At 32.8% G+C, this 24000-nt stretch overlaps 2 protein-coding genes across 6 annotated transcripts in view; one reads left to right on the top strand and one right to left on the bottom strand.

The window, feature by feature from the left end:
- LOC128218748 (FERM, ARHGEF and pleckstrin domain-containing protein 2-like) overlaps positions 1-18080 on the top strand; it is a 93434-nt gene extending 75354 nt beyond the window's left edge. For all 4 annotated transcript variants that reach the window (XM_052926434.1, XM_052926436.1, XM_052926433.1 and 1 more), the window contains 14 exons: positions 7-96; positions 1767-1979; positions 2660-2846; positions 4190-4240; positions 5022-5080; positions 5728-5799; positions 6407-6475; positions 6619-6708; positions 7307-7392; positions 7581-7690; positions 8319-8449; positions 8905-9012; positions 9392-9543; positions 9870-18080. In XM_052926434.1, the coding sequence (XP_052782394.1) occupies positions 7-96; positions 1767-1979; positions 2660-2846; positions 4190-4240; positions 5022-5080; positions 5728-5799; positions 6407-6475; positions 6619-6708; positions 7307-7392; positions 7581-7690; positions 8319-8449; positions 8905-9012; positions 9392-9543; positions 9870-9951 (1500 nt within the window). In that variant the 3' untranslated portion in view covers positions 9952-18080. The remainder of the gene's footprint in view (positions 1-6; positions 97-1766; positions 1980-2659; positions 2847-4189; positions 4241-5021; positions 5081-5727; positions 5800-6406; positions 6476-6618; positions 6709-7306; positions 7393-7580; positions 7691-8318; positions 8450-8904; positions 9013-9391; positions 9544-9869) is intronic.
- Positions 18081-19157: 1077 nt separating this feature from the next.
- Positions 19158-23961, bottom strand: LOC128220268 (transmembrane protein 254-like). 2 transcript variants are annotated; one of them, XM_052928598.1, is made up of 5 exons: positions 23832-23961; positions 22642-22745; positions 21908-21967; positions 21066-21183; positions 19158-20003 (listed from the first exon to the last, which is right to left on the bottom strand). In XM_052928598.1, exons 1-4 carry the CDS (start codon positions 23919-23921, stop codon positions 21072-21074), a joined length of 366 nt encoding a protein of 121 aa, XP_052784558.1. In that variant the 5' UTR covers positions 23922-23961; the 3' UTR covers positions 19158-20003; positions 21066-21071. The 2 variants fall into 2 exon arrangements, with proteins under 2 accessions (XP_052784558.1, XP_052784559.1); XM_052928599.1 differs by having other exon boundaries at positions 21055-21183; positions 23832-23930.
- Positions 23962-24000: the final 39 nt, after the last annotated feature.

Genomic DNA, 24000 nt, shown 5'->3' with positions numbered 1-24000 from the left:
TTTCAGAAGTACCCAGTGGACAAAGCCTATTACATTGCCAAGGAATTGCTGATGACAGAACGCACGTACAAGAAGGATCTTGAAGTCATCATTGTGGTGAGATATTTAAGATTCATTCTGTTCTTGTTTAAAAAAGAATGAATTCCAATAAATGATATTGCTTTGATGATAAGAAATGCAATTCATCAGCAAAGGAGTGTTTTCAATAATGGTGATTGTGAACGACATGGATGAAATTGAGTGGGAATTGAGTGGGAATAAATTGACGCTCGTTATTTAAGATAAAAGTCTCTAAGAAACTTGTATAGTTTAATTTTGTGTATTATTGGCATTTTTATACAACAAAAAAAAATGATATTGTATTGTATTATCAACATGTGGAGAAATCATGCCTTACCAGAATATGTTAAATTTAAAATCTTATTAAATTAAATGGTACATTTTTGCAGTAGTTAAAGACTGCTGTCAGGGAAATGCTTGGCAGCCATTTCTTAGTTACCAAATTTCCTCATGTAATGCCACTATTTCTTAGTTACCCAATTTATGTAATGCCACCATTTCTTAGTTTCTTAATTTATCTTATGCCACCATTTCTTAGTTTCCCAATTTCCCGATGTAATGGCACTATTTCTTAGTTTCCAAATTTCCCTATGTAATGCCACCATTTCTTAGTTTCCCATTTTCCCTATGTTATGCCACCATTTCTTAGTTTCCCAATTTCCCTTTGTAATGCCACCATTTCTTAGTTTCCCAATTTCCCTATGTTATGCCACCATTTCTTAGTTTCCCAATTTCCCTTTGTAATGCCACCATTTCTTAGTTTCCCAATTTCCCTATGTTATGCCACCATTTCTTAGTTTCCCAATTTCCCTATGTAATGCCACTATTTCTTAGTTACCCAAATTCCCGATGTAATGCCACCATTTCTTAGTTTCCAAATTTCCCTATGTAATGCCACCATTTCTTAGTTTCCCATTTTCCCTATGTTATGCCACCATTTCTTAGTTTCCCAATTTCCCTTTGTAATGCCACCATTTCTTAGTTTCCCAATTTCCCTATGTTATGCCACCATTTCTTAGTTTCCCAATTTCCCTATGTAATGCCACCATTTCTTAGTTTACCAATTTCCCTATGTTATGCCACCATTTCTTAGTTTACCAATTTCCCTATGTTATGCCACCATTTCTTAGTTTACCAATTTCCCTATGTTATGCCACCATTTCTTAGTTTCCCAATGTCCTTATGTAATGCCACTATTTCTTAGTTACCCAAATTCCCGATGTAATGACACCATTTCTTAGTTTCCAAATTTCCCTATGTTATACCACCATTTCATTGTTTTCCATTTTTCCTATGTTATACCACCCTTCAAGTGGTGCTTAAGACACCAAATTTCCCTATGTTATGCCAACATTTCTTTGTTACCCATTTTCCCTATGTTATGCCAACATTTCTTTGTACCCATTTTCCCTATGTTATGCCAACATTTCTTAGTTAACCATTTTCCCTATGTTATGCCAACATTTCTTAGTTACCCATTTTCCCTATGTTATGCCAACATTTCTTAGTTACCCATTTTTCCTATTGATCCTTTCAAATGCTGAACATGAAATGTTATATAAAATTCACACAATCGTGTGACCTCAGCCGCCATTTTTGAAAAACCTACATGAAACAATCCTCAATATCATATGCTTTCAATGGTTTTAAAATTGAGATGAACCTACAATTGCATATTAAGCTAATAAAAATTATCTGCATTACAGTGGTTTAAAAATGCTGTAAAGGGTGATGATGTGCCACCGTTTCTCAACGACCTATTTTCCCTGCTGGAACCGATCTACAATTTCCACTTGGGATTTCTCCGCGAGGTTGAACAAAGGCTCACAATGTGGGAGGGGAAATCTAATGCCCATCTTAACGGTGACTACCAGCGTATTGGGGACATCATGGTCAACTCTTTCCTGACTTCACTTGGGGTAGGTTCACTCTATAAAAAATAATCTTTCGTAAATTTCTTTTGACTGAGTGATTGTTTAGATATCAATGGGCCAATTGTTCAGAAATTTGTTAAAGTGATTAATAACAGTGATGTGAAATATTTTATGACGTATTCAAATAAAACAAGAATGCTTGAAACAAATCGTCTTAAATATTCTTAAGAAAACTGCAGATTACAGGTGTATCCATTTAACTTCCAGAGCAGTAACCATTTGAAAGTTAACAACGCTGTCGTAAATGATGTTGTTAACTTTAACAAAGTTCTGAATTATCGGCCCAGTATTTCTCATTCTTACTGAATAATTTTTTATATAATTATTGACTGCCTTGAGGTTAACAGTACATTTGGTCAACCGGAGTTCATTTCTGTCAACCAAGACCAATATTTTATTATACCGAACAAGAACTTTCTTGACATCAGAGGGTAACAGAACAGCAGAGCAGTATTTGAGAATAGTCAAACATATTGCCCTGGTGTTTTTACTATATGTTTAATAGAAGTGAGGTATAATAATGCAATTTATGACCTGCTTTCAACTTGGCTGTATGCAAACCACTTGCATGTCTCAGTAGCCACTAAGCAGTGTAGCTATGAATAAAAACTTGATTAATGTAAGTATTACCTTTGGTCTGGTACATTGTATCCATTTGTTTTTAGCCCTACATGAACTACCTAGAACATCAGGATGATATTTTGATGGAGCTGGATAAAGCCATGCGCACCAATCGAGACTTTGACTTTGTCTACAAGGAGTTTGAGTCACAGAAAGTGTGTTATCTGCCCCTGAATACTTTCCTTCTGAAACCAGGACAGAGGCTTCTACATTACAAACTCCTGCTTGAGCGTAAGTAGAACATCTGTAGCCCTGATGGTGCATATGTAAATATTACCACAGAGACTTGAATGTATGATGCAGATCCCAACAGCTGCCCCTGGCTTACTTTTAATAGTTGCGTGTGGCCTCAGTCTTGACACTGAAAATAAAAAAATACAACATTTTATGGGCTGCTTAACACGTCATGTAACACAATTTAACTATTAAACATGATTAATCGACGATTTTGCAACTTTCTATAAAATAAAAACATCCACTGGTGTTATATAATTGACAAGAGAAGAAACTCTTCAAAACACAATTCGTCATGAAAACGGTACACGTCCAGTTCAGACATGAATTTTATGGCAAATATACCAATCCTAAGCATATCACAGCGTTCTGCGCAAAGATTAATCATTTTTACATCGAAATGACACAACAATCTTACCAGTTATTCCAAATTGAAGCAGAAATCCGATTAAAAATATACACACTATCGCCAAAATTTCGCCATACACAGGTCTTTTCGACTAATTCTACTGCCTTTATGAGCGCCTGAGTGATCCCGATGGTATCATCGTATCGTTGTGATCTTTTCAGCCCTGATGTTGCATATGTAAAATCCTGATGTTGCATATGTAAAATTTATTAGGGCATGTCTGCATTTCATACTCAAGCTTGACCAAAAGTAAAACTGTAGAAGCCCTGATGTTGCAAATGTAAAATAAATAAGGGCATGTCTGTATTACATATTCCTGCTTGATCAAATGTGAAACTGCAGTAGCCCTGATATTGCATTTGTAAAATATATTAAGGGAATGTCTGCATAATACATACTCCTGCTTAATCAAAGTAAAACTCTAGTAGCTCTGTAAATGGTAGAGTATGTCTACATTACAAAGTCCTGCTTTAGCATAAAGAATAACTGATGTCGCCCTGATGGTGCAAATGTGAATACATTTCAAATTTTTGAATAAGCTAAGGTAAAACTGCAGTAACCCTGATGTCGCATATAATTCTATATTTGTGCAGAGAATGGATCTGCCTTCCTTTATTTACGGCTTATGTGGAAGACTATTGTTTCTTCAATGATGAAAAAGAAAGCACTATTAGAAAGTGATTTATATATACCTGACTTGTGGAGTAATTCTTTTTGTATACTTGTTTGAATCATTTCAGACAAATCCATTTATCTCATTTGCCTTCATAGGCAATTAAAATAGAAATCTGAGATTTAAAAAAGATTTTTTGTTTTTTGTATATTATTTCAATGGAACAAAACTTAAAGAAATATTTTGTTTTGTTCCTCTTGTTTAACTGTCATTGATTTGTATGTACTTTATTTACGCCCTTATACTTCCACTCCCCAGGTCTTACGCGGCACTATTCCAAGGCTCACCCAGACTACATGGATTGCCATGGTAACGCTCATTTGTATTTAAATTAAGTGTAATAAAGCTCACAATGGGAAGATCTTATTATAGTACAAGTGTTTTGTCTGGTAAAAAGGACAATTTTCCTTAAATGATAGTTTTGTCCTTGGAAATTGTTGGAAGAGGACATTATAAACTGAAGGGGATGAAATTGTAGTTTTCTTAAGCAAAAATGGAGTTCAACAAAATATATGGTATTAAAAAAATTCAGTACATTTAGGCGTAATTGGAGAAAATTGTTGACAAAGGGCTCTTATTTCTGACATGTATTAGTCTCAGTTGGGAAAATGTAGCAACTTCTCAAATTCTGGTGTTAAATTTATCAGACATTGTTTTTGTCTGGTTAAAGGATTTCCAAGGAGTGTGCATGTATTTAAAAACAGATTGTTTTTCTGTAAATAATTCCAAATCTCATTAGTCAGCATTGTGAACGTTGTGAGATTTTTCAAATTTGTACAGAAGTCATTATTCCCCAATATTTTGTGCCATAGGAGAAAGTATTGTGTGGCATTGTATAATTTAAAAAAAAAAATCAATTTAAAAAAGAAACTTCATTTAATGTTTAACTCAGTTTTTTTATTTGCTTAAAATGTTTGAAGTTTGTTCATAAAAATACCATTTTTGAAGTCTGTTGGTAAAAAAAAGTTTGTTTTTTAATATGTAGTTAAAAACCTTTAAAGCTTTATACAGAAGATTACTTTAACACCATTCCCCAATGATGACAACGTTCTTACATATAGCCTAATAAAAAAAATGTGTGTGTTTTCAGCTACCCTTACCAAGTTGGTTGAGCTTGCTCAAACTTACCGCTCTCAGAGAAAAGGCATGGTAAGTGCATGGGAATCTTTATAGTCAGCAACTACAGTACCTTGTTTCGTTACACTTCATACATACCGTGGGAAAATTGACTAGCATAATTTCGTTTATATGCTTGAGGCAGGGAGACAACTCATCTTCCAATGAAACCGCATGTTGAAATTAAACACTCTTCAATAACCCAGTGTTGTCAGTTGTCCCTGTAGGCGAATGGTCTAAGTGTTTTTGTTTTTTTTAAATTGTAGTGGTCTGGTGGACCAAGTTTTAATCGAGTTTTAGCCAGAGTACTTTTTCTACAAAAAACATGTTTGTGGAGCCAACAAAAATGCCTCATTATTCATGATAAAGAAATTTTCTTAGCCAAATCACCCACTACACGCAACGAAGCATAGAAAGGTTTGAGGGGAATCCGACAATGGGAAATCTTTATCAAAAAGCATACCACAAAATATCATAAGATCTCGAATTGTAATTGAAAACTAAATGGTTGCCAGAAATCGAATTAAAGTTTTATCTTGCAATCTTAATAAGACTGGAGAAATCTTTGCAGCCAAACTATTCGTTTTAAGTATATCTAATTAAAATCAAAAATAAAAGAATTAAAACAAATGATCGTACAAATTTAAATGTTCTACATTTTTTTCTCATGTACATTGCAGGAGAACCTTCAGAAACTAATGGAGCTCCAGCGTGATCTGGTCGGCCTTGAAAACCTTGTCCATCCTGACAGGGTATGTATGCCTAGAATAATTTGCGTCTCAAATTGAGAACAACAGTAGTTGATAGTTGAACGTTTATTTCCATATTTTAGCAATGAGATATAGCATTTATATACTGATGTTTGAAAAACTGACATTAACATCAGTGACATCATCCACCTTGATGCAGAAATCCTTGGCATTCCGGCACAACGTTGGATCATAATAAATTGCTTATACTTTACAATTGTACCTGCAATGTTAAAATGGCATCTTTTTTTCTCAACTGTTTTTCGAGCAAAAAAGGTTTGTTTTTTTATAGCCTTAGTAACATGAGTAGGGGTTGTTTTAAAAGCAATATGGTAACAATATGGGATATTAAGAACATTTACATCTAATCAAATATGCATGTTGAAATTGATACCACTTGACAGTAATAACTCTTAGGAAAAGGTTCATAACTCTTGCCAAAAAATGAAGGAGTTATGAAAATTTATTGTTTTTGCTAGTTCAAAAAATACACGAAAATTGGCGAGTACTAACATAAATTTTTATTTACTAGACAAACATGATTCACATGTCATGTTAATCTGCCTAAACACTTAATAACTATACCATTACATATATGTATGTATTTCAGGAGTTTATCCGAGAAGGGTGTCTACAGAAGTTTTCCAGGAAAGGCTACCAGCAGAGAATGTTCTTCCTGGTAAGTTAATGTTGACATCAGTTGAGTAATTAACATGTAGCCATGCTTTTGACATTTGAATTTATACCATTTAACATAGTACATTTTTACCTCAGAGTTTGTCCCTGTTTCAATGCAGTATAGAGATGTATGATACATTTCAGTTCACGGATATGCTGGTGTACACTAGTAGGACAGCCACACAACACATGCAGTTCAAGGTTCATGGACAGGTTCCTCTGCGTGGAATGATTGTGAGTATATCTTGAAATATTTGTTTTGATTTTCTTTGATTTATGTGAATTATTTTGATGGTTATAGGATATGGACAAAAAACATAAAAGAGTGCTGAAAAGCTTTAAAAGCATTAGCAGAAATGGTTGATCTATTTACAATTTGGTGGGGTGGAGTAGAAGATTTGTTTTGCTTTAAATTACTTGTTTCTTAGTGCTGGCATTAGCTCTCAAACATATGAAATGATTAACCAAAATTTGGCACAAATGTTCACCACAACAAAACTATGACCTAAATCTACAGGTCCAAGGTCAAAGTAGCTTCTTGATCTAAAATTGGATAAATTAATAAGCGGAAAACATGCTTGTATTTCTTTATGGAGAATTTCAGATCTTGACTTGCGAGCATTAAAACTGTTTTGTGAGGTAGCAAGATGAATTCTTTTCACATATACAGGTGCATCATTTAAAGTGTGTGTGATATTTGTTTTTGAGTAAAAGTTATGTACATTTTCTGAAAAAACAGAGAGTGAAAATGTTATAAGTAATGATAGAAAAAATAGATATAAATTTTTTGCTTTAATTCCTTAAAATGAATGTTCATGTATGTATTTCCCAGATTGAGGAGTCAGACCACGCCAAGATGGCTGATGCCAACAGTTTTGCCATATATGGGGGAAACAAGTGCATTCTGGTAGCTGCCAGGTAAGATATTGATACACTTGTTGTACATACTCAATTATGTATACAAAATAATATATAAAAATCACACAAACATGTAGTTTTAAAAAAAAAATCATATCTAAATGTTTTGGCATTACTCCTTCTTTTCGAGATAAAAAAAGGAAAGGAAGTGATGTCAACATCATACAATTACATCTTAAAATTTCCAGCTCCCAGGAGGAAAAAGACAAGTGGGTAGAGGACCTGAATGAGTCAATAGCCGGGGCCAAGTCCCGCCAGGAGGAGAGAATGTCATACCCCAGCCTCAAGTCTTCAACTAGTAAGTGGCTTTATATTTCACAAGGTTTTATGATATTACAACCTGAATGAGTTGAAAGCCGGGGCCAAGTCCCGCCAGGAGGAGAGAATGTCATACCCCAGCATGTTGTTAGTATTGACACTCGGAGTTGCTTTTGGGAGCCTAAAGCACACCACAAAAACAGATCGCCGAAGTGGTTTCATTTCTTCAGCAGCCATTAATCACAAGTCTGAGTAACAAATCTGTAGGGTTTAGTGGATGATGATGGGACCCCTCCATCTCTGGAAAAGCAGATTCAGCAGAGTTAATGATGTGCTTACTCTGCGTTTAAATTTCATTTATCTATTAGAATTGGACAGAAAATTTGTCGGATACCTGGTTTCAGTGCATAATGGTGAAGAGTCCCCATCTCTGGAGAAAGTGCTTCAGCTTATCGCCTACACTACGATTCACATATTTAAATTGCCAGTTATCATATACTATGTTATGTATTAACTACTTTCAACAAAGTGCCTTTACAGGTTCAGATAGATGATGGTGAATAATCTCAAGCTCAAGAGAAACAGATTCATCACAGAGCCTACAACGCCAATTTGTTATCTGTATCATCAATTATTCTAGAACTAATTTCAACCATTTGCTGACTTAGGTTCGGTAGATGATGGGGAAGCACCCCCATCTCTGGAGAAGCAGATTCAGCACCGTGCCAATACCACAATGCATGTCTGCTGGCACCGTAACACGTCTGTCAGCAGACGAGACCATGAGAAGGCTGTCAAGGTTAGTTTATACTGATTTATATTTTTATGTTAACTATTATTCCTGCATTATGAACAGAAACAGAACATTTATTTAGATACAAGCATAAGCATCAAAATTATCCCCATAGCATGTACAACCGCATAGATAAATAAACATGATTACAAACAAGTTATAACAAGAGAGCAATAATATCCAGTTTACGTTAGACTGTAATGTTCACTATATAGTCTCATATCTGACTTGCTTTTATAGTAAATATAGCCACTTTGTGTAACAATGACTTCTTTTTAAAGTTAAGTAAAATATTTTAACATACTGGGACGGTAACGATGATGATTAGGTATATAATGATCTCTTAATTGTTTATATCTATCACATATTAATACAAAATGATATGTGGGTAAAATAAAGACATTGCAAGGTCACATTACATCATGCCAAAGTTAAGGCATACAAATCATGATCTATTACAGAATCAGTTGAGTGGATACCTGCTGCGTAAGTTCAACAATAGCAACGGCTGGCAAAAACTGTGGGTCGTCTTCACGAACTTCTGCCTTTACTTCTATAAAACATATCAGGTATGGTTGACAATCAAGCAATAAGTTGACCAATAAAGTGATTATATTTCTTAGTTAGTATAAATATTAAACATTATAAGTTTTATAAGTTATAACGATTGTGAAGAAAGTTATGAAAACTTATACTAAGTCACTCTCATTGGCACGATTTTGCACGAGAGTGTTGTCTTGTGTTGTGGTGGAAACCGGAATACATGGAAAATTACATTTGTCTGGTTGGACTGACCAAACTCACATGCTAGGAATTGAACCAGGCTTATAATTTGCTATACAATAAGATTTAAGACATGTATAGAGAATTTATGTACTATTAGGTTTAAAAAACAATTTTCACCATTTGCTTCATGGTATATTATAAGGAAAATTGTTTATTTTGCAGGACGATTTCCCACTGGCCAGTCTGCCATTGCTAGGTTATGCTGTCAGCCAATCAGAAGATGAGGATGCCATTCACAAAGACAATGTGTTTAAACTCCAGTTTAAAAACCATGTGTACTTCTTCCGCGCAGAGAGCCAGTACACTTTTGAAAGGTAAGTAAAAGTGGTGTTGTTTATTTGCTCTAATACTAATACAAATATGAAGTTTTTAGTATTTCTATATGGATAATCTTGTGTGATAGGCAGAGACAATATTGACTGAAAAGTTAGGATATGAAGCCATAATTATCAGCAACAACTTTCAATGTCTTTCATACTAATCTACTACTAGGCTTTAGTTATTTACATATGTTTTCTTGAGCACTGGATAGGCAGAAAATTGGTGTAGTTTCAAAAACTTCCATGTATGATTGTTTAGTATTAAAGAAAATTGTTTAGTATTAAAGAAAAGAAAGTGAGGAAATATATGGTATTTTCAGGTGGATGGAGGTGATCAATAGTGCTACAAGCTCGGCCAGGCGGACAAGACTCTTCAGCAGAATGGACAGTACTCAGCCTTGATTGGTTAATAAAAAGGGACTATTTATAGTAACAGAAATAACCCAACAATGATTGGATGCTACCATGGATTATTTATAGTAACAGGATCTATCCAGGTCTTATTCGATGCTAACATGTATTATTTATAGTAACATAAATTGCCCAACACTGATTGGACGCTACCATGGATTATTTATAGTAACAGGATCTACCCAGGTCTGATTGGACCATTTGTCATATTAAGAATAGAATATCCCAGATTTCAGAGGATAATAAATTTGCATATCTGCTAATTGGGGCAAGTTGCAGTGCCAAAATTGGAAACATGGTGTGAATTTATTTGTAGGAATTGTAATTTTATCATCAAACCAGAAATACCAAGTGTGTTTGATGACCTTTTTTTTGAACTCTCATTAGATAAACATTGTGCAACTTAAAGTTACAGTATTCAAAATGTTAACAGGGAATCTCCTTTTAATGTTTATAACAGTATACATGTACATATGTACTGAATACATTATATAACATTGCCTAATTGAAGATGATTTATAGAAATATGAGTAATGATTTCAAAGTGGCGATTCCCTTAAGGTGTAATAGAAACGGGAGCTCATACATTTTGAAAGGGGGTGGATATTGTGATAACTAGATTAGATGATGAAACTTCTGCTTCTGGTGTATACAAGCATTGTTCAATGTATTGTGTCCATAAGTATACATGCATGAGTGATTTGATCAAATATGTGTACATGTATCTTGAAAGCGATTTCAGCGGTTGTATTTCTGGTTGACATTAAGATTGTGTGATCTATTTGACACAAAAACTTTTCCATACATGTATATCTGTCGTAAATGAATTTCAGGAAGATTTTACATGTATAGACCCTAAATATGCAATATTTTAAACATATTTAACTATTGTATTATGAGATATACTTGTAACAATATTTTAAATTATTTATCAGTGTATTTGATAAGGGCATTACAAATTGTTTTGTTTGAAGTTTCTGGAGTTGCCCTAAAAAGAATTGCCAACAGAGAAACAAATTATTGCCCTATTTTATTAGTAGTGAGACCAGAAACAAACAATATTTTTTTATGGCCTAAGTAGAAAATAAAATTTGTTAACATCCCTTTGAATATACAAAATGATTTAAGCTAATTATTTGATATACAACTTAATGTACATAGTTTGCAAGGTATTATGAAATATTAGTCAGACTTTTTATTACGGATTTTTACATGATCTCAAATGTTTGGCATATGTTTGAGATTGAGCATTGCCTGCAAGAATGAACTAACTACTCATTACAGTCAGGTAGTTACTTCAGTTTTGCATGTAAACCTTGAGATACAGCTTTTCTGCTTTAAGTGTTCCATGTTTTTACATTTTCTGATTTCATTTAACGCCTTTGTGTGAAATAAGACTTTGGTCCGATTGTTCAGAACTTTGTTAAAGTTGACAACGTGATTAACGACATTGTTGTTAACTTTTAAACATGAAATGTTTGATGATACGCTCACATATTTTAATATATTTACACCTCAACTTCCATTCCTTAAATGAACTGCCTTTCAGCAATTGCGTTCATCAATCGATGAACGCAACATCTTCGGATATGTTTGGATCGCAATTCATCGCATAACAATATACTTGAAAACTATTGATCTTGTTATTGTTTGTATCGTGTCAGCAGGTCCCGTAAAATATCAATCAACATTTTAGAAAGTGTTAATTTATTATATTTTAAATGTATTGTTGCCATAAGTGTTTAAATTTTACGTTTAAAAGTGATTTCAAGTGGTTGATCTTTTCCCGCGTTATTGTGAAGTCATTTGAAAAAAAATGTTTCCGGTTACAGTCAGGTCGTTCTATTTACAGAATGGGAAAGAAAGGATTAATGAAAGGTTTTCTTCAATGAAATGAAGTATTTTTTAACAATTCTTGAATGAAATAAGGAAATATTGGTGTAAATATAAGAAATGAATTGCGGGATTGATGTCATTATCGGGGATATGAACGCAGTTGGGCTGGTCAAAGTATGCGTGGAGTCCACACACTTTGACCAGCCCAATTGCGTTCATACCTCGATAATGACATCAACGGACTCCACACACTTTGACCAGCCCAATTGCGTTCATGCCCCGATAATGACATCAACCCCGCAATTCATTCCTTAAATGAACAAGCACAGCTAAAACAGTTATCTCAAACCATGTTAGAAACACAGGCCACAAATTCTCGAAAGTCACTTATAACAGGATCAAGCTCAGCTTGCTATTTTTGATTTGGTATAAATTGTGTAATATTCTCTTTTTAAAGTATTTTGAGACTTTTAAAGGAAATTCAAATCAAGATAAACTACTTGCTGTTTCATTAAAGCATATTCATGTGAGTAATATTGCTAAATAAAATAAAATACTTAAGTGAGTTACGCTATAGAATTTTCAAGTAATTGGGGCGAGATCTCCAGTGTATCCATTAAACTTCCAGAGCAGTAACTATTCGGAAATATACAATGGTGAAGTTAACAATGTTGATAATTTTAATGAAGTTCTGAAAAATCAGCCCTTTATTGCTAGCCATATCAGTGTGTGTATACCACGTGATAAATTACGTCATATATGCTACGTCGGAAGGCAAAAAATTGCTTAAAATGAAGACTTAAATCAAAGATAACTTTTCATTTACAAAAGCATTTTAAATGAAACAAAGGGCAGTCTATGCCACTTAAAGAGCCCCGCATTTGTTTTATTTTCGAAATTTTATAAGGTCATTTGTCTCATCAAACACTTCGACAAACATGTTTCCAAAATAATGTTTTGACAGTGCTCCGTCAGACGGCCGTATTGTGAAAAGGTTTGTCGAAGTGTTTTAAGAAACTAAACTCGCAATCAAATTCTGGTAAAAGACAGAAGGTAGGGCTCCGTAAGCGGCGTAGACTGCGCTATGTTTCATGTAAAATGGTGAAGAAATCATGAAGTTATCTTAGTTTAAAGTCTTTTATCAAATCAAAATATTGCCTTCCGACGTAGCATTTATGACGCAATTTATCACGTGGTATACACACACTGCATATGTGTTGTTTTGGTTTTAATTAACACAAAGTGCTTTGTTTTTAGTATCGATAAAATAATTGTTCATCTGCAAAACAGTACTTATGACCTAATTAATAAATAAGGCATTGATATTCACTTTATTTTGAAAATAGGTTTTAAAGAAATACCATGTAATTGTTGGTTACAAAATAGCTGTTTATATCACTGGTTTTATAAAATAATAAATATATCACTTGATGTATGACAATATCACCTGTTTAATGAATTGGCTTTGACGCCACATGGTAGCTAACAGCAGCAACATTTGAAATTTGTAAATACCTATACATTGACCCATATTGACTTAAACGAAAACTACACACGGCTGGTACTCACTTACTTCACAAGGCAGAATTTGAGACTTATTACTCATAAACTTGAATTTTTAACATAATATCCTTGACAAAAGGAGAGTATATAAAACTAAAGGAAGTATTAAATAATGTTTACAGCAATTTTTTAACATCAACTGTTTTCTTATCATTATTTTACTTAAATGGAAAATCAAGATTAGCAGTTTTGAGTCTTAAGTCTGAAACTCAGACTCAAGGCGCTAGTGAATACCAACTGTGATTCTATTTCCGTGTTTATTTTAGTCTATATCATATTTTATATAAAGTTTTACGGTACTCTTCCATTCCAGCTGTAGATATAAAAAATAATTATATTGCTATGTATATAACTTAAGTATTTTATATTGCTTCACTTTTTTGACTGTCCTTTATACAGTATAAACATTTAAGTTATCACTAGACATTTAGTAGTAAAAAATTGTGTACATGTACATGTCTTTTTGGTATTTGCTGCAAGGCATATACGCACATACATTTATATCTTACTTTTTCATTTATATCTTACTTTTTCTTAATTTAATGTTTTAAAGCTGCACTTTCACAGATTGACTGTTTTGACAAGATTATTTTTTTGTCTGGGAACGAGTCATTTTTTGCGTTAATGTTGAATACTAGTGATATAAGACTGTTGACAAAAGATCAGATCGTAGTTTTTCATATTTATGTTCAAAAATTGATGTTTTATGTCTAAAAGTGTTACTAACGCTTAAGAAAAATGAGTTTTTCGGCAGTTTTCCACACAATTGAGATCTGTTCTTTAGTGAGTTATCTTATATGACTGAATTGAACGCATTGATGACAAAATCAGCTGATTCTGAGACAAAAAAATAATAAAAAATGTAAAAACAGTCAATATGTGAGAGTGCAGCTTTAATACTTATATATGGGCGCGATTGCATAGGTGGTTTGCTCTTTACCGTTCGGTACTTAACTTCTATTCAATGGTATAATGTTATATAATTTCCCATGGCGATAAATTAGTTATGTCACGAAAAGAGCTTTTGCGTACAAAATTTCCATAAAAAATAATGGTTAAAAGCATATAGACTTTTTGTAGGCATGGTTAAACTTACTTTAATTCTATTGGTTGTTATTTCTTTTCTTACCGGAAAGCACTTTTGGAAAGAGGCTCATTGCTTAAGCTTATCTGTAGTTCTTCTTAATAGCACTCTGCTTTTGCAGCAACTTGGCCTAGATTTTAAGCTCAAAACTGGTTACATTATTTACATTGCATTAACCACCCATCTTTCCTTATTTTCAAGCCATTGGTGATTGATACGCGCTCAAAAACTCATAGTTGGAGCCATTTTAGGAAATGCAGTAAATATTTTAGCTTATACAATTTTGATCGCCAAAAAAGTGTACAGTTTATAATTGCTATTTCTATGATAAAAAAAAAGATAAAAAAATGTTTCATCATGTTAACCATACCGGTAGTTGCACATCAAATTTGTCTTCTTATAAATGGATATTATCGATATTTTAAAGAACTCACCATATGTGATATTCAAGTGGCAAATCTAAGAAAATCGTAGTAGTCAAGAAACATAAGCATTTCTTGTACCATATTTGAGTGTTTTCCTTGTTTTTATCTAAACATGAACTCCCATATCAGAATGGTAACAAGTAGGCGGAGCTTAACCGTTCAATAACTCTTATGCAGATAAATGACCATATTCACTTATACCGCACACTAGTTATTAACAATATATTTGACAACATGGTATAAAACACCCGCAACCCTTGCGATTGAAAACTTAACAATTGCGTTGAAACGCTAATATTTAATTTCATTAACTTGTAGGTGCAGTAACTATTACAGTATTTACATAGAAGAAAAGACTAACGTATAAACTATTGCAGAAAACATGGAGTATTGCCAAGCTTGGTGCCTGTGTGTTAATTACAAATTTTATATTGCAGAATGTCCTTGTGTAAGAACATTGTATTTCTTCGTTTAATTATCAAATTTTGGGCCGATTGTTCAGAACTTTCTTTAAGTTGACGTCGTTGTTAACTTCATTGTTGTTAACTTTCGAATTCTTAACTGCTCTGGAAGATCACACTTGTGATCTGCAGGTATTTCTTATCAGATTTGAGCAAATTGTTTGAGCTGTAATATATGGACACATCATCAAACATTTCAACTTTAACCCTTAGGCTGCTGATGGCCATTTTAAAGGCTTTGCAAACAGCTTGGAACCAGACCAGACACCGAGTAACTCGGCACCTGGTCAGGTTCCAAGCTGTTTGCCACTTAGTCAATATATACCCAAAGTTTTAAGTAAAATGAAAGAAATTTGGAATAAACCAGACGACATTTTTGAGCAGACGACAATTTACCCAGCATGCAAAGGGTTAAAAAGGAAACAACGATGATATTAACGTTGTTAACTTTAACAAAGTTGTGAACAATCAGCCCATAGTACTATGCATCTATTATTTAGATATGTTTTAGACAAATGTAAAGGCATTTTAAACTTTCTTTTCAAATGTATGTGATTTAAAGTGAATTGTAGACTTGTGCTCAAACTTAGTTCGCTAGAAAAAGTGCTTCTTATAATTATATTATGTGTTGAGATAGTCGAAAAAAAGATTGGCCGTTTTATACTATATATATTAGAAATATGTTTCAGTTAATGATACTGCACTGAACACGAGTAAAATATGAAAATAAAATTTATGTATGAAATATTTTGTGTGTACTGGTATGTCTTAATGAATATTAAAATTATGTCTGCAATATAATTACGTTTTTACATTATTAGAAAGTTCAATGCAAAACTGTTGTAAGTCCTTATTTAAGGCCATTCCAACAGTATTGCGTTGTGCCTTACTATATTAGTTATGCCTTTTGTTGTCAATTTCGCTTATAGGTTGTTTAGGTCAAGCAATTCATACATAAAGCAAAATTTAAAATTTTCAGTTTTTGACATATATTGAAAAATGTTTTGCTAAATTTGTAATTTGTGGTCTAATTAATTTGAGGGTGTTTTTTTATTTATTTATTAAACCCACAGTCTGAATACAGTCTGAACAATTTATGTATGTAGACAATTAGTTTGTTTCCAAAGCAATTTATTTCCGTTTACACTTACACACTTGCCAAAACTGCAGTCAGACTGTAAAACCAACATATACTTAACTAAAAATGGAGCGGTGTTGAGCATATAAGCTTGTCCGTTTTACGATGATTTGTTATATAGGTTTCCTTCTGTTGGAACTCTTAAATAAGCTGCATTTAAGATGTACTGAATTTGAAAATTAATCACCTAGTCAATGATTATGAAATAAATTTGATGTTCCGTTATCCTTTGTTTTTTCAACAACAAATTAAATGCAAACTTAATCGAAAGCCTAGCACGAGGCAGACCTTTGGTCATAATCAAGCTAAAATAATTACTAGTAGTATAAACAAACTAACTTAAAAAATACTTTCAAGATATTCAAATGAAACTTGGTACACATGCTGCAAGAAACAATACACTCATGTACAACAATTCCCAAAAACCTCAGACTTTAATAATTGTCGAGTTGTGTCTATATTTCATCTTGAAAGAAAATGATACTTGCAGTGGCGTTCACTCCGCGAGGCTCTTATTAAATAGAGTTATGCATCTTTCTCAGGCTGAGTCCTCAAGAGTCCCTTGAACCATAAGTAGTGCACCAATCATCCTATTTCATAATGTTTAACATGTTTATGTGTTCTAGCTTCTGTTCTGTTGTTTAAATTTGTTGTGCCTTTCGCTTTGGTTTTATTGTTCGCATGCTCCATGTTATTTTTGTTAACAGTATATATTTGCAGTGAAGGATTTGACATAACATTTTATGAGTTTAAACATTGCAGTTTGAATTCAAATATATTTTCTGTCCTTATCGGAAATGAAACATACCATGTAAATTTTTAAAATTATCTTAATGCTAAGTTCAAAACAAACTAGATCAGCTTTTAAATTTTAGCCTGAAATTTACATTTAATTTCATGAATTTATCGTTATTTTGACGAATTAATTAAAGTCACTACTTAAAATTCAGATTATTCTGTTCAGCAAGAATTGGCAGTGGTCAAGTCTTTTGTTTGTTTTTAACTTAGCATTATTGTCACCTTCCATTTGTTCCATTTACATAAAGTTGTAGTCATTCAGCGTTTATCTGAACATATTTGTGCTATTAAACACAATATATACATGCAAGTTTCAATTATGGCCTGGAATTAAATCTAAAAAAAATAATTCATGTCCAAATATTTTTTACAAATCTTTGCAGCAACCTTTTTCTATCACACAGTTATCATTCATTACAACAATGGTGCTCTTCCACTTGGTAAAATATTATTTCAAATTTATGACCTACAGAAATTCGAATGCCATGTATTTCTGCTGAAAACAAAATTTACAATCAATAATTATTGATCTGCTGTTTTCTAAAATCACAGTCCTGGCACTTGTATTGATAAAGGTTTTTGCGTTGCACTTCAATTACCCTTTTTTGCGTCTTTTTAACTAAGAGATAACCTAGTATATACAAGTAAACAAAATGCCATCAAAAAATGTAATTTATTAATTTATACATGTATTTTATATGTTAAAGGTTTTATATACATGAAACATGCTTGTAAGTGTGTACTCTGTACTTGTTAGCATATACTTTGAAATGACCATTCTATCAATACAAAGGAATAAAATGTATAAAATATAATACTGTTGTTGCTTTTTCTCCTCCAGCTTAAAGCTGCACTCTCACAGATTTGAGCACTTTTTTTATTTTTTTGTCTTGAAAAGAACCAATTTAAGCGTTAATGTCTGGAAACCAGTGATGTAAGATTGCTGACAAAAGATCCAATCGCAGTTTTTCATATTTACATTCGAAAATTGATGTTTTATGGCTAAAAGCGTTACTAACGCATTAAGAAAACTTTTTTCGGCAGTTAACCAAACAATTGAGATGTGTTCTGTAGTGAGTTATCTTATATGACTGAATTGAATGCATTGAAGCCGAACTCAGCTGATTCTGAGACAAAAATTAAATAAAAGTCAATACAGTCAATCTGTGAGAGTGCAGCTTTAAGGCATGTCCCTTAGTTTGCCCAGATGGAACATGCATTCACTCGGGTTGTTGGACAAAATCCCACACTGACTACTTGGTCGGACAAGACGGATTTTAGGTTATATCTACAATTAAAGGGTGATAACTTGTTCGACTCAAACTTGTCCAAGATATTATGCCCATAAAACATTCAGACCATGTGTGGTGATGATATGACAAATACATAATGTACTTGAAAGTTATTTATCAGACAATATGCTGTTCGCTACAGCTACACGGCAGGTGAAATTTTAATACCGTAGGTCCTATTCTATGAATTGGTTTAATTAAAATGAGATATTATACAACTCGCACGATAGCTCCATCAGAGTGAATCGACCGTATGCCAGAAATAAACTGCCAGACATAAACCTAATGAGGAGTAAGATGAACTTTTCATTCTTTAAAGGGACTCGCATATGTGTTTGTAAAATGCCTTTTTTTGTATGACGATTTGACAGGAATATATCAGGGGGCTTTATATCTAGTTCAAATTGTTGTGTCACATCAATGCTATAGTAAACATTCCTCACATCAATGCAAAATTTGATTATTGCTAGGCAAATAATTAAAATAAGTTTTATTCAAAACAAACTTGTACTGGTATTATTTTGAAAATATTTTAAGTGTAAAATATGACATAAAAATAATCATAGCAAGCAGAACATATAATAAATCATGTTATTATTTCATTTAATTTATTCCGGTAATATTTATGTCACATATGATATAAATATTGATTAAGAATGAATAAATCACAAATGTATGTTCACAATATATAAAGCAAATAAATCATTCAATAAGCCTGATTTTTATTTCGTGTAAACTATTCAATCAAACATGTGACATTTACTTGCATAGAATCTAAAATTAAACTACCTGTATAACATTGTTCCTGAGTAAGTTCAACACTTAAATACATAAGTTTTCTTCTTACTTCATTCCTGGTATTCTACATCAGGCCATGCCAAATTGTTTCTATGTTTAACGTCACCAGGGAGATATATAGGGCATCCATCTTTCAGATTGAAATATTTTGTTTACTAAGCTTAACATATATTCACTGTGGTATGGTCGTTTAAGCAATTAAATAAATGTAATATATTATTTTTTATATCATAGAAATATTTTGCAAATTAACTGATAACAAAAGCTTAAATTAAAATCTAGATAATACCTTGAAAGAAATTATAAAAACTAAATTTCAAAATGTAAAAATATAATTGAATACCATGCGATATACTATAATCAGATAATTGTTACTTAGGTCATAAAAATACATAACATGATATCCAAATTAAAATTTTAACATGTAAACATTATAATAACATACCATTCAAAAACAAATCAAATAGTTACAGATTCTGCTTAAATTACATCAACATGTAAATGACGAATAAATTAAGGAAAAAATCAAATGAAACTAATGAGAGCACTGTTGATCGGTTCCCTGTCAACTGGGTTAGAGCCGGGAAACCAAACACGAGGGTCTGGGTAACCCATAGTAATGTCGAGAACCAGGCTAGCTTTATACGTCTGTAAAATATGTAATATCTTTATACGTCTGTAAAATATGCAATATCTTTATACATCTGTAAAATATGTAATATCTTTATAAGTCTGTAAAATATGTAATTAGTAAAATCAAATTTAAAAATCAACCTTCAAAATAGAGTTATAAAAAATATAGCATTATGGAACAACTTGGATGATAATTATCATTTTAATGATTTACTAGTAGAGCGCTCTCAATTTACAACGCTTCTCATTTATTTCACTATTTAAATATAATGTTAATAATGCGTTTCAATAGCTAACGAAGCTAAAGAAAAGTAGAGATAAGATAAATTGCTAACAATGATACAAAATTTGAGTATACCGGTTATAAGAGTTGCTTCAAAATTAATGCATTTTATTCCCCTGTGAAACCCTAGGGAATCTGGCTATTGAATTTATCGCAAATACTGTTTTTGTCCGCCTATGCACAAAATTCGATACAAAGACTATCTATTTCTGGATAATTCAAAGTGCCATTTCATTGGTTTGAACGGGATTTAACTATTCCGGCAAAAATAGATAGTTTTAATACCGCAAAGGGCAACATTAGTGAAAGGATTTATCTGATTTTTAAAGATGCACAATATAGGTTGATGAAATTTTTATTTTTTTATTTTAATGCATTATTTAGTATATCTCATTTGACTAATGATAAAAAGAATAAAAAGCATAGGTACAGAAAAAAAGATATGACTTTATAAAAAAAAAATCAATTAATGGCTACATGGTCACTTATTCCCAGGTTAAAAAAGCACCAAAATATCAACCGACTGACCATCCGCCCGACAACCCGACCACAGGGTGCTTCCAATATTATGACCCCCTTCAAAATTTGTTTGTCGGCGGTCTAAAAAATAATTTTGCATCAACCTATATTGTGCTCCTTTGAGAGTTCCTAAGTAGACATCGTTGGAAACACACAGACTATCAATTTCCGATACTCTTAATTCATTTGACTTTAATGTAAAAAGTCTAATGGAATGTCACGAATGTGTGTCCGACAATGCTGATGAAGTTTAAGCTGTAATACCAGTGACATACGCATGCTCAGGACTGCTTAATGTTCTTGATGGATTTAAAAGCCCGCAGGGAAGGGAAGCCGAATATAAATGTCTGTACAGTCCATAGGCAGGTCGGGAGTGGGTTCAAGCCCTTCCTCCTGAAATAAACCATTATTCTATTTGTGTCTCCAAGCATTGATGATTTCATTGCCGGCAACCACAGTTCTTAATTCCATACTACTTCATAAATACCAAGGGAAAATTGACTGACAAAATCTTGTTTTTTATGAATATGCATTAGACAGGGGAGCCAACTCTTCTTCCAATTAAATCACATATTACAATTTAATACTCTTCAATAACTCTGAAGTGTCCGTAGACAATGGCCAAGTGGTTTTTACTGCTGTTTGAAATTATTGTGATGAAAAAACATTCCCGGTTTCGCTGGGATATTTTTCTACAGAAAAGTATCTGGTACATTGCCAAACCAATGAAACAACCTAATTTATTACTGGTATTCATAATTATGAGATATTCCTAGCAGATTTAAATCCCCCACGGTACACAACAAAGCATAGCATAGTAGTGTATCTGGAGTTTTCGTGGACATGATTTAATGAGGGGTTCTAGACTATGGGGCAATTGTTCAAAGCTTTGTTAAAATCAATAACATGATTAACAATTCCTTATTAACTTTTAAACGTGAAATATCTGAATATGAGCTCATATATTTAATTCAAACAAGTATGTGACAGTAACCACAACATTATTTATTTAGCCTAAGGTATATAGTGAATATTGGTTACCAAGAACTTTCACTTGACTCTGAGTTTATTTCAGGAGATTCTTTTTCGCAATAAATGTGAAAATTACTACATTCACCTGCACAAAATGAAGGAGTATACTGCTTCTGCTATGTGGATCACAACAGTTGCATACAGGCTGAAATAAAATGAAAGCACATAAACCTTAGCATACTAGCTTATTAAAATGTTCAACATTACAAAAAAATGGAAAACAAGCAAATGGCTAAAAACACATGTAAGAAAGGTTAAAAAAGTGGATCACTTTATACTCATATTCACTATTATTCATATTACCGGTAATGTTCAAAGCAATGAAATGGCGCTTAGAACTATGTTCATATTAATGTACAATGAGTGGTTAACGAGTATATATTGATTATTCACTTTACATGAGATTTAACAAGAGTATTATAAGACATTTTTTAATTAGATTCTGAAAGAAATCTTTATTACAGTCAGTGTTCTCTTTTATTTCATCTTTTTGCACTTGTTTTTTTATTGCAAGTTTGTATTGTATAATTTTAACTCATATGCTCAATTGTAAGGCTTGAGAATAAATTCAATTATAAAACAAAGTCATGTAGCTTCTTTTCATACATCTCATCTTACTTATGTTTATTAGAAATATATATATATGACTCTTAATAAAGACTCTTGTATCTTGTAATATTTTATCTTAAACACACTAAATACTTTTCTTAAATCATACTTTTTAAACTTTATATGTTACTATTAATATATAACAACTTGTATTTGAAGAACATGTTCACTATAAGTGAATTTGATCTCATAGGTAATTAATTTTCTTACATGTTATAGCAGAGTGACAGTTTCTCCTTGTTCATGTATCTCATGAATGTCCCGACAGGTCCCAGATAGTCGACAATGATGCTGTCTGGGTGGAATAGTGTAAGCTACAATAAAAAAATCGAACAGTGTTAGGGATTGAAAATTTGGCTAAAATCATAATCAATGATCAGAAATTATTGGTCAATAAATTTTTTGATTATATGCAATTGAAATAAAAAGTTTGCAAAATGTTTGAAATAAGTGAACTAAAACAATGAATGAACATGCAGGCAAATTCTGATACATGTTTTTTTTTTTCAATGATAAGATTTAGTTTTTTAGCTGAATACAAAATGATGTACCATATGTTGTTTTTTACCATACATATATATATTTTTAGAGAATAGTCATATATCGATAAATTTCTTCCGAGAATATGCAATCGATTATCAGTGACTTGAATCATGAACGATCAATTTCCAACAATACTTGTTCATCATGTTATCCCTATAGATTAAACAGTGTGTTTTATGATGGTTCAACATTAGTCCATATTAACATCCGCGTCAGAGTCTTTGACCATTATTGCTTTTGCAACTCTATATTAAAGGGAACTTAATGAATTTCCAAAAGTTAAAAAAAGTTCCCTTAATGCACCAGTCAATTGTTATCACTGCCCCTCCCCCCCCCCAGGTCCGGGGAATAGCGGGGACGTTTGGTCCAGCCAAGCCCGAGTAAAATCCCCACCTAGCGGGGACAAACTAATGGTAAAATCCCTGTCAAATGCCCCCTCACCCCAGGGTCCCTAGGTAAGGCCCATTCCCCGCCAGCGGGAAGGTAAAAACATGCCCATTTTCCCCGGCTATCCCGGGATACCCCTGGACCTTGCGGGGCCTTGGTTACAATCGACTGGTGCATAACAACCATTTTTTGTGGCTAGGTTCTACATATTGATACATACATTTTTTTATCATATACAAAACATATGCAGTGTGAAAGTGATATTCATGGAAAAACACATGTCTTGCTTAATTAATGATCATATTTTGATTTTAAGCTTTTATCAGATGTGAAAAAAGGTGCATGTAGTGTTTGAGTGATTAGAATCACAAGTTTACAAATTACACACCCACCCTGCCAAACTATGTTTAAACCTTGAAAAGGTGAATCATAAATGTTGACAACTGTGTTCCACCACGCAGTTTACTTACATAAAACACAAACATAAGAGCAGACACCAAAGCCCATTCTGGGTTTCTTGGAAGACGGTAAAAGCTTGGATCAATCTTTGTACCCTTCATTTTGGTGATTTGTTTGCATAGAAGGAGCAGTCAATACTTGTGATTTAAAAACTGTTGTGCGCTGCTTTCCTTTTTTACT

Source organism: Mya arenaria, chromosome 15, assembly GCF_026914265.1.
Source record: "Mya arenaria isolate MELC-2E11 chromosome 15, ASM2691426v1".
In the NCBI taxonomy this organism is placed as follows: domain Eukaryota; kingdom Metazoa; phylum Mollusca; class Bivalvia; order Myida; family Myidae; genus Mya; species Mya arenaria.
Note: the sequence above shows the minus strand (reverse complement) of the source record. Positions and strands in the feature narration are given on the sequence as shown.